General features: G+C 37.1%; 1 protein-coding gene across 2 annotated transcripts in view; it reads right to left on the reverse strand.

The window, feature by feature from the left end:
* Window positions 1-2,600: 2,600 nt before the first annotated feature.
* phldb2b (pleckstrin homology-like domain, family B, member 2b) overlaps window positions 2,601-12,119 on the reverse strand; it is a 43,264-nt gene continuing 33,745 nt past the window's right edge. For both annotated transcript variants that reach the window (XM_077736172.1, XM_077736171.1), the window contains 9 exons: window positions 11,472-11,546; window positions 9,434-9,577; window positions 7,665-7,764; window positions 6,785-6,935; window positions 6,118-6,208; window positions 5,784-5,930; window positions 5,303-5,522; window positions 5,095-5,180; window positions 2,601-3,719 (listed from right to left, as the gene is read on the reverse strand). In XM_077736172.1, coding sequence (XP_077592298.1) covers window positions 3,579-3,719; window positions 5,095-5,180; window positions 5,303-5,522; window positions 5,784-5,930; window positions 6,118-6,208; window positions 6,785-6,935; window positions 7,665-7,764; window positions 9,434-9,577; window positions 11,472-11,546 — 1,155 coding nt within the window. In that variant the 3' untranslated portion in view covers window positions 2,601-3,578. The remainder of the gene's footprint in view (window positions 3,720-5,094; window positions 5,181-5,302; window positions 5,523-5,783; window positions 5,931-6,117; window positions 6,209-6,784; window positions 6,936-7,664; window positions 7,765-9,433; window positions 9,578-11,471; window positions 11,547-12,119) is intronic.

Here is a 12,119-nt window from a genome sequence, read left to right on the forward strand (position 1 = left end):
CTGCATTGTTTAGCACTTAGTTCCTACTCAGAAGGCAATCATATTATTTGGTAAGCGCCAATTACTTTATTTTAGGGATAATTTCAACATTTTACGATCTGTAACACGTTTTTACATAACATACATTACATTAAAAAGGTAAAGGGTACAAATAAAAAGGTGAAGATAAGATGTTTTGACTTCACATTCTATGGCTAGCCAGCCCTGTGGATGAGTGGTAAGCATGTCAGATTCACTGCTCTGGGGTCTTGGGTTCAAATCCAGGTCTCCCCACCCATGTTCCCATGATGTCTGGCCCAGCGTGGCTTTTCTCTTGGTACTCTGGTTTCCTCACACATTCAAAAGATGTGAATGGTCGGTGGTTTACACTCTAAAATGTCTTTAGGCATGAGTGCGAGAGTGATTGGTTGTTTATCAGCTTGTGTCCTGCGATTGGCTAGCCACCAATTTTGGGTGTCCTCCACCTCTGGCCCGGAGTCAGCTGGGATAGGCTCCACTACCTGCCGCGACCCTAATGAGCATAAAGCAGTTGGGAAAATGAATGAATGAATTATATAGCTAGCTATTTGATTGATGATACCTTGGCTTTTAGCAAGAGACAACAACAAAAAAAGCCACCTCAGGGTGGAGTGGTTCAATTTGACTTCAGTGTGTGCGGCCGTAGGATTGATACTGTGTGCTCTACAGTTGACTGGTGACCAGTCTAAAGTGTATAGCAGGGGTTCCCTATCTAAGGTGTTTAGCAGGGGTCGGGAACTTTTTTGAAAGATAAACATTTCCTCTTTTCAAACATTATTCCTTGAGAGCCATACTCACAATTTAAAAGTCAAAATACATGAAAATGTGCACTTTTTAGTAATTTTACCACTTTTAAAGTACAAAATCTCTGAATTATTTTGACAACATTGTTACGCTGTTGCTATTCAATGACTATCAATGAGGAAATTGAAGCAGAAAACTCATGAAAAAAATCAATGTCACAATGCCATATTTTAGCGGAGCCATATGCACTCATCAAAAGAGCCGCATGTGGCTCCCAAGCTATAGGTTCCCTGTATAGTTTGCCTTTCGCCAAAAGTCATCAGGGATAGGTTCCAGCAACCGCCACAACCCTTACGAGAATGAGTGGTTTCGAATGATGAATGAATGAAAGCCAATAAAAAACTTGCTACTTGTCACATTTCCATATATTTGAAATATCGTTTGTTGTCTGGTTTAAGCAGTTATCTAATTTTTTTATATATATTTTTTGAGTAAGTGTGTTGGAATTTTATAATATTATAACTATCTTGTCTGTATTTCGTGTTTATGATGAATGTCATTGATAGGTTGTCATTTTCAGAGAAAATTCCATAGCATATGACAGCTAGCCCTACAATGAAAAATCAAAACATGTCAATATTTCTGTAATTCTCAATCATTGTAGGAAAAATATTTGAAAAATGTAAAGTTTGTCACGTCCAAGTCACAATATTAATCATCTCTTGTGGTACATTACTCAAAGATATGTTGGACATATTAATGAAAGAGCAAAAATGACAACCAATCCTGCCTTCCCCAAACATTTTAGGGGGCATTCATTCACTGAACGGTCAATGTAAATGTGCTATGCATTTTAGTTTTCACTCTTCATGAACAGACGTTAAAAAGGGTATCACCAGCATAATGTTAATCATGACTTGAAGGATCAAACTGCACGTCAGAACAGTGAACTGATTCGTTTAGTTTCCGTTTTTTTGCTTAGAGAAATCAAAACTCTACCAAACAACTCAGATAGGATTGAAATCATACATGCAATATGCCATATTTGTATTTTGATAAATACGCATATGAATTCTGACTCTGAAATTGCTAAATATGCACAAACAATCACAAATTTGAGTGAAGTATACTGGATAAGAACATAGTACTATACCTTGGTTGACCACGTGGTGATGGAATAGTTTCAGGTTTGTGCATAAAGAACGAAAGTTAGCCTATATTTCTGTATCTATGTATGACAGAGAGGTCCTGAATATGCCACAAAGGGCCGCAGTAGGTACGGGTACTGAATCTACTGATCAAGCACAGAGAGTTTAAGTAATTGTTTTCTCTGAAACAAGCAGGACCGGTCTGCATTCAACTGATTACACATTAGGGAACAAACATCGCAACAATGGAACTAAACAAGATGCTTAATCTTAACCATTGCCAAAACCAAAATGTCTGGAAACTGAGATATGCTTGGAGCATGATGAAAAAATTGATATCCAAAAAGGCTAAAACATTTTTTTAAAAAACTTGCACAAACCAAACATTATATTTGCTAAAATAATAATAATGATGATAATAATAATAACAACGACAATAACAATAATGATAATAATAATAATGACAAGAATGATAATAATCATAATAATGATAATAATCATAATAATGATAATAATTATAATAATGATAATAATGATGATGATAATAATAATAATTATAATAATGATAATAATGATGATGATAATAATAATAATAATAATAATAATAATAATAATAATAATAATAATAATAATAATAATAATAACAATAATAATTTAAAAAAAGAAAGAAAGAAAAGGTTGACACAGATGCACCATACATTTTTAAGGACTGGATATATGAAAAACATTTTATTTCTGTAGATGGTATACTGTTCAAAAATCCCATTAATTTAGCAATGAGAAAAAATAGATGCCACAAGAATGTTCATCAGCACTAAGCTTACTCAAAGCTATCATCCAGGGACTTGTTAATATTATACATCTAATGTACCATCATTTTTTATCACTCTCGGGACAGATTTACCTGCCAAGTGGTCGTTCAAAGCAGCTATGTATGTCCAAAGGTATATTCAGCCCAAATAATTTGGCTTCATGCATAGTATATAGAAAATGTGTAATTAAAATATAGACTAAAATACAAGAATAACAAAAATAGTAAAATTGTCCTTTGTATGCATGTTAAAAGGCAGAGTCATTCAGCAATTAACTATATTTCATAAAATAATTTATGAACTGGAAACATTTTTCTAACATTTTTTTAAAAACATGTTTTCATCCTATGCAGTGTCAATACTGTCTTTGTTTTGGTGTTGCATGATACTTAAGCACCTTAAAGCATAAAGTCAGATCTCCACAAAGAAACAAAAAAGGCACTTGGAGCATGTCCATGCAGGCACATTGTAAAACCTGAGAAATATTGTAAAAAATTAAAATAATCAGGTTTTGTTCAACAAATGTCAACCTTTCTACATGTAGTATTTATTGTTTTTAAATAAAAAAAAGATAAACTTCTTACTGTAACTATTTTTTTTAGTTAATGGTGGAAAAGGTGACCAAAGATATAGAATGCTTGACTTTTCAGTATTTTAAATATTTAGCAATAAAAAAGAGGTAGTGTGAAACAGACTACACTAGTGGTAGTTGGACAAAGGCCTCGGATTTGTATCTTCTTTTGTTTGTCATCTAAGTGGGAGCTATAGATGTTCCAATACTGTCATTACAATATTAAAAACAGTGTTAAAATAAGGAAAAAAGAGATTTTGAGATGTGCATTCCACAACCACTTCGCTACAACATGAATTGTGTGTATCCTTCAGCGCCTGTAACGATCACATCCATCCAAATCCTCATGGCTTCAGGTGAAGGGGCCACCATGTAGTAGACCCGGTCGTGAGTTTTGACGCTGAAAGTAAGGGAGGGGTTGGGGCTCTGAAGGAGACAAAGAAGGAAATAAAGGAAAGGCAATATTTGTGAAATGCCAATTAGAGCTGGGCGATATAACAAAAGTTGTTATCATAATAAAAAAAATTCATTCCATATCTTAATATCACGATAATTATAACATCTTTTTTGCTTCAAATTTGAAACTTCAAACTTCTGTGAATATGTAAATAAATTACTTTCCTCCTTATTCAAACCTTAAAGTAATTAGCACCTTCTCTGTCCATGCCACACATACCTGGAACTCAATACCAATTAACATAAGTGAACTCCCGTCTCTGAACATCTTCGCTAATTATCTTAAACCCAGGCTCTTAAATGAACAAAATTGCGATCATGACACTGTCTAAAATTCTACTACGTGCGTGTGTGTGAGTCTAGTGCGTATTATCGTTTATCTTGTACCTACACAAGGAATTAATGATGGAAATTAGCTTTTGGCTACGGCTGGCATATTTACATATGTTCATTAAATTTAATATAAATAATGTGTTCATTATTATGTGCTGTTCCTTGTCAAATAAATCCAACTCAAACTATGTTCTCTTTTATAAGAAAAAAATATGAAATACGATGAAAAAGCATTTTTTGTTCTGTTGTGCAGTAAATATAAGACAATTACCACCTTTACAGTATGAGAAGTAAAGAATAAAATCTGCGGAAATTTTGAAAGGCGCCTTTATTGTCATCTCATCTGATATCATTTTCTGAACCGCTTTATCCTCAATTGGGCCGCGGGGGTACTGGAGCCTATCCCTGGCGAAGACATCACAGACTATTTTCAGCCTCACATATGGCCATTTGCAAATAAATAAAATGAAAGTTGGACGGATAAAAAGTGTTAGATTTTTGCAACTTTTCAGAACATTTACATAAAATGGGGAATCGCCTTAATATTAAGTAGAGGTCAGTGAGTTAAGGACATTTTCAATAAGGCTGCTGTTTGCGCTAAAGTTACAAGGCATTTAAAAAAAAGAATAAAGAAAACGCAAGGGAGAATTCACTTGGACCTTTTAGTGGGTCGGCAATATGTTGTCCTGCATCTTATGATCGCTTGTTTTGGCAGTGTTATCGTCCTTTTGCATTCTTGTCCGTGTTAGCCTCTATTGCTAACATGTTAAAAACACCTGATGTTTCCTGAACATTGTCTTCTTCTACTGATTGTAGGGCTGGAACTAGCGTTCATCTCGCAACAGCCCCCCATTCACTGTGGTTGTCGGGTCGTGTAATTGCAGTTTAAAATGTTGTCAAAAGTTTTTAATATTATCATTGACAAAAGTTATTTCACGACAAATGTCGTTATTGTTTTATCGCCTAGCTCTAATGGAAATGTGAAGTTGTCTTTGTTCGTGAACATGCATACCTTATGTGCATTCTTAAGGTGGTCATAGTACACCTCTTCTATTGCTTGAAAGTAGATCACACCTTTCAGCTTGGCTTCATGCTTGTCTACACAAATATAACATCACAAAAAGACAGTGTAAGTGAAACCAACCCTGCAATGTCACCATAAAAAATATATATTTGAAAAAAAATCAAACTTTATCAAACCAAGGTAAAAAAAATCTAACCTGAGTAGTAGGAGAGTGTACGTCGATTGCGATCAAAAACAAACCAGCGCTTCTTCCAGGTCTTTATCTTTCCTCCCATCTTGATAAGGTAGCCTCTGCATGTCTTTTCAGAGATGGACAAGTGAAAGCACGTGTCTGCACTGTGACCTGCCGACTCAATGTGAGCCCGCAGGTCAAAGTCGTCCTTCCGCACTGGTAGGTACCGTGTAAGTGGTCGAGACTAGAATAGGAGATTACAGAGTTTATAATTAAATGGACTGGGACTGGCTACTTATGATGTTATCTTGAGCAAGACACACAACACTCAAATGCTTTCATCCCGAATTACCTAAAGACTGTGGTTGATGGTTATGTCACTGACTGTTTTAAATTAATGTTAATCTTAAATTCCAGGATACAATGGAGGAAATTATTGATTTACTTGTAACATTTTTTTTTTACTTTTGTCAAAATTTGAAATTTACATATCTTTTCCTCCCACCTGTACTCGCTGTTTTTCTCGTAACTTCACTTCGTGATCGATAAGTTTTTGCCGCCTGCTGGTCTCCTCCTGAAGCATCCTCTCTAGTTCCTCCCGCCTCTTTTTCTCCTCATCCAGTGCATGCTTGCGAAATTCCATCTCTCGTTCCTGAGTCATTAATAAAATATTTCACAAATACAGTAAAAAACAGAGGTCAAAAGAAAATTCACTTACTGCACATTTCATGCAATGAGTTACAGTGTGTAAGCAGTTTTTTTAAAAAAAAGCTTCTATATTTGACAGCCCTAGAAGCCAGTGACTACATCCACATCCATGATGATTGATATTTTATCACCTTATGCTCAAGGAGACGGTTTTTTTCTGCCTGTGCTTCTTTCAGCAGACGTTCCATCTCCTCCAGTCTAGCTACATTGGAAGTGCTTGCACTGTAATGCCCAAAACAAAAACACGTTTGTTGATTTACTGTTCACATAATCTATCATTAATTTATTTATTATGAGCGTACCCTAGTTTATAAATATTATGAATTACTCCCTTTTTTAATATTAACAAACAAAAAAAAAGTTGCTTTTCCAGAATGGAGACGTCATATCAGCGCTATGATAAACACTGCACATTACCCTTTATGAAAACACGAGCAAGAAGGAAACCAATAAAAACAGCATATTGGAGCGAGAAAATGAAGGGATAAAATCCCCAAAAGATGCACATGTTCAGTGATATTATAATGTCCAAGAAACAAAAGCTTTCCAATGAAACTTGTACACGGTACGGTGCATGATCATTGTTGATGCTTATACAGTACATGTCCAATAATATTGATGTTAGAAAATGTGTCTATTCCAAATATTTTCAACCATTTTAAATACTTTGGAACTGTTGATCAGAACCCGAGGTGCATCTTTGCATGAACCCCCCCCCACCCCCCCCCCCCCACCCCGCCTCCCACCACACCACACCACATGCACAAACACAAACCACTTTGGCTGTTTCATACTTACCTAGAAATGTTGTCAGGAGAGCATGCCGAGATGCTGGTGTCAATCGAGTCAGTGCTATCCACACTCATTGTATCAAAGGCCTGATTGTCCCGGTACTCATAGGCATTGAGGTAGACATTCGTCTGGGATGATGCCCGAGAGGTTAGGTGACCTTGAAGAAAAAGGAATGTGTCGGAAAAACAACAACCATAACATGTAAACAGTTCACTGTAATCAGTTCACTGTAATCAGCATTGTACCTGTTTGCGTCACCTTCTCATACAGTGGTGTCTGCCCAGCCGGCTTCAGATTTGTATCACTAAGTCCTGCCAGCGTGACTAATATTCCAATGCACTCAATAATGTCCCAAAAATCCTTTCTAGTCCTCAAACTAATTCAGGAGCGTGTGGTCTTAAATAGCTGTGAGGTTTAAAAAAGTTACAAATCCCCAAAAAGAACGGCAGGACATTGAAGAGTAAAGGCAGAAGAAATGGCAGTAACTATATCCAAGTCTGAAGCTAGGCATCTGGTTACAGGAAGAAGTCACAAACACACAATCTGATTGCATATGCCACAATTATGTGACACACCCATCTGATGGGGCAGATTAGGAGACCAAAGGCACTGAGGAACTATACAAATGCATTGAAAAGAACTATGTGTCAGAAAAAAACAATTACATTACAAATTTGCCTGTGCTAGAGTTCAAATACGTGAAAATGAAGTGGCTGAACGACACAAATATGAATTTCAACTCCCGCAAAATCTGTAGGGTTTGAAATGTTTTGTTGATGATTGGAAGATGATAAGAAGAGGAATTCCCAAGTCTCGTAACAAAAAGACACTAACGACTTCCCTGAGCCACACAATACATTTGTGTTACACAATAGTACCTGCATACCTTTTTGCAGACCTCTGCTTTCTGTTTCTCTGCTAGATAAGGAGAAAATTCTGGGAAGAATGCTGCCACAGCTTGTGCTCTGGACTAAAGGTGGGTGTGCCTGAAAGCATCAAAACAAAAGAACTATAAGGTAAAAAAAAAAAAGATAAAATAATCTGAGAATTATATTAAAATATCTGAATATGCATAGAAATCTGACAGATGTCATTACAATACTCAACCTTTCACTTCAAACAAAAGATATATATTTTTTTGTCAAGAATCAACAGCACATGAGACACAATCGTGAAGTAGAAATAAATATATTGGACAATCTTCACTTTTTAACAAATAAAAAACTGAAGTCTGGTGTGCGATATTATTCGGCCCCTTTACTTTCAGTGCAGTAAATTCACTCTCTTTGTGAGGATTTCTGAATAATCCAGTGGCGACTGATAAGTAGAATGCATTTAAGTCTATGTGCTCTGTGATAGTCTCAGGGTTCTGTTCTGTTCATCACGAAGACCAAAAAACACACCAGGCAGTTCCAAGAAGCTGTTGTGGAGAACTTTAAAGCAGATTTGGATGCAAAAAGATTTCCCAATCTTTAAACATCTCAAGGAGCATGGTGCAAGGAATCATATTGAACTGGGAGGAGTATCAGATCACTCCAACTCTACTAAGACTAGGCTATCACTCTAAACTTTCACCTCGAACAAGAAGAAGACTGATCTGAGATGCAGCCAAGAGGCCCATGGTCACTCTGGATGAACTGCAGAGATCTACAGCTCAAGTGCTCACCGAACAGACACATCGAGGCTATTAGTATATAAATTGTAATTTCTTGTAAACTAGTATAAAATGTGGGATCGACACGTCTATACATACACACGCGAACAAGACGTTTCTTTGTCACCCAGGAACACATAAATTGAAAAACATGTAGACACACGCCAATAATACGAAAGTATACATCTAGCAAGAATCAATAAAAATAAGTAGTGCATTCAATTAAACATTGGGGTTCACCCCGGTCGACGAGAGGGTAGAAACCCTCTGTCTTCGAGTCAGGGAGGCGAGACCTGACTGTTGTTTGTTGGTTTGTCTTGGTTGACACGCCTCTGCAACATTGCATGGTTATCAGGGACAGTGCCTCTGCATTGGCAGACCAAGGAGGTGGTTCCCATTTAAAAAAAAGGGGGACCGGAGGGTGTGTTCCTGTTATGAAAGAATCACACTTCTTTGCCCATTCAGGGTAAGTGGAGAGGAGGCTTCGCGTAACTTCGAATCTCAGATTCAGGAGGAGCAGTGTGTTTTCCTTCTGGCCATGGAACAGTAGATCAGCTTGATACCCTCAGCAGAGTTTTCGGAGTTTATGGGAGTTTGCCCAACTAGTTCATATGTGCTTTGTGGACTCGGAAGATGTTCGACCGTGCTCCTGGGCCAACCCAGGGCACGCTGAGGAGACTATGCCTGGGAATGCCTTGGGGTCCCCCTAGATTAATCGTTTGGGTAATAGGGAATCTGGACTGCTGAAGCTGCTGCTCCCATTACCTAATCTCGGATAAGTGAAAGAAGACGATGTATCTTGTTGTGTGTATAATGCAATTTCCCTGGAATTGGGGTTCAATGATTGATAGTTATACTGTCATTTTTTATGCAAATATGGGGCCCCTTATGGTAATGCACGTTTTCGATTAACAATGAAATTGAGATTAATTCACGCCATGTTTTCTTTTTCTTTATTGCTCCAAACAAATATTATATTGGTCAGGGTGGAATACTCTTACCTTAACTGGGAAGCTGCGTCCAAGTGTTGCACTTGAGAACTGGGGCATCATGGTGGATGTTGTTCTCTTTTTGGGTAACGTGTCACTAAGATGGGATCCAACATCTTTGTCAAATCGCTTCCTCTCATCCACCAACCGGTAATGCTGATCACATACAAAATATACATAAAATTGTTCAGTAAACATTGAACAAGTAAAGTTATTCATCACTGTCACTTATACATGCACGACCCCCAATCCATTTTGGCAAACCTAAGCTAAAATGTGCAACCTGCTGGTGAGCAAGGTGAGTCCCGAATGGAGCAATAGGAGCCTCGGGTTGGCACATCATTGTGGTGCCGACTCACGACCCAACAACTATAGGTCTCGCTTTGGCTAATCATGGCGTCGACACCAATTCTAGCGGTACTTTAGCCATAAGTTAGCCAATTGAAAAATTAAGCACTCTTGGTTGATAATGGTATAATGGGAAGTAATTAAGTGAGTAAGTGTGTTGACAGACACACAAAATTAGTGTACTTTAGAGCACAAAATGACAATCACTTGGTCTGACATGCTATTTAGCTGGGTGCAGACTCATGCTGATTTGGAGGTATAGGCCATCTGAAAATGTTTTCTGTCAAATGTATCCCTATGACACAATTATGTAAGATATGTTAACAACCATGCCCAGCCATGTAGTTTGAAACACTCTTTAGAAGGTGCGCAAACAAAAGTTACCTGCCTGAGTCGGTGGTGGATCTTTTTGACAGGAAGTGGGGGTGGGGGGAAGTCAGGGAATGGGGAAGGCTCTCGATATGTCACCATATTTTCTGGCCAGTGCACAGAAATTGTTTTGGACGGTAGGTGCAGATTTGGATGAGAAGAGGGAGAAGAGGAAAAAGAGTAACCGAGCTTTGGGAAGAGAATTATCAGATCAGAGAAATAAAAAAAGAAGAAAGGATCAATAAACGAAAGCAACATGCATTATTTGCCATTTACATCTCCACACATATACACACACCTCATCCTCTCTGATGTCATCTCGAAAGGGTATGGTTTTGGACTCGGAGGAGACAGTGGTCAGGGTGGGGAGTGGGGCATTTTTAGGGTCTCCCACAAAGTGTGAGTATAAGTCATTGAGTTGACTGACTGTGATATAGCCCTTGTATCACATGGGGAAAAATACAACATAGAAGGGGGAATCCAATAGTCATTTAACCAATATCATTTGATATTTCAATATTTAGATAAACACGGTAGACGGTAATTTCTCAAAGGAAAATCATCAAAAATAAGAAAATAATTAAATTGCACACAGGTGAAGACATTACCTCAACATTTTTGATAAAAAGAGACAAAATTAGAGAAGGTGGGAAGTCACGCAACTTGTTTGGAAGGAAAGTTGTGATAAAGGCGGTGTCATGAAAACTGCTGTAAAAGATTGACACAAATGACAGGGAGGCTGCATCCTAGCAAACAAGGGGAGGAGGAAACCCCAGCAAATTTTACATGGAATAAAAAGACCATCCTCATTCCAGATTACTCATAGTAGTCGTAGTTACTGAAATGGTGTGTGTATACTGTATATGTTCATGAGAAAGTCTGGGATCAAATTGTTATTGAAAGTTAAGTAAAATGTACTTTCAAGTTTTTCTTATTTGTATTTGTAATTCAAAACAGTGGGCTTAATTTTATACTTAGGTTTTAGATCGAACAAGTATTTGGATAAAATTGGAATGACAGTTCATTCCATTTACATTACCCTTATCCTCAATGCGTGGGGGAAATTAAACGTTATTGGATAAAATAACCAGTAGATCTACTTAAAATGGTCCATAATCTTGTGGTACTTAGACCAACTGAATTGACCCAAAAAAATCTTTTTAAAATGTATTTATTTTTTCAATTCTTAAAGAGCATTTCTAACCGTTTCATCCGTTTTATTTAGTGATCTGATATTAGGCTTATTTCCATTATTTGATAGATAGTATGGACTAGATTTTACTCCGTAAGCATGTGTGGGTGTGCATGCGTGTTAGATGTCAATCACACCTACCTCTCTTAATGTGTAGGCTTGGCCACCACTAAGGTCGGCATATTTTTGATCAAGAGGAGCAAGGTTCACTTTCTCCTGGGGAATAAAAAAGAGACAGTAACAAGTTCAAAGATAAGGTTTTGTGGGGAACTAAGGAACAGACCAAAATAGAACCACGCCAATAGTCTACTGCCTGTCACAAAAAAAAACAACTATTCAAAAAATTGTCAAAAATAAACGTTTGATTCAAGAAAACCCCAACAGCTATATACATTTTGCAGCAGGTAAAGTCATCGCCATTGATGCAAATTAACATTATTTTAAACTGGGAAAACGCAATTTGTGGAGCAACACCACCAAATTTGTTATACGCAGATGTGTATGATGACAATAAAGGCTTTTGATTTTGCTTTGATACCTAAAAATAAAAAAATAAAAAATAATGATCATCAATAAGCAACATGTAATATTTGTAAACAGATTTCTTGACTTCTTGGCCAAAAAATGGGATTCATCATTTACTAGTTACATTATCTTCCATACCAACCATCCTAGAAAGGCAGATTACCCTCTTGACTGGTTGCCAGTCAGTCATAGATAGTTATATTATTTTAATCATCTTTACTTGTCTAAAAATATGGGCATCAGTATCCACAAAACATATCTTGA

This window comes from Stigmatopora nigra, chromosome 16, assembly GCF_051989575.1.
Source record: "Stigmatopora nigra isolate UIUO_SnigA chromosome 16, RoL_Snig_1.1, whole genome shotgun sequence".
In the NCBI taxonomy this organism is placed as follows: domain Eukaryota; kingdom Metazoa; phylum Chordata; class Actinopteri; order Syngnathiformes; family Syngnathidae; genus Stigmatopora; species Stigmatopora nigra.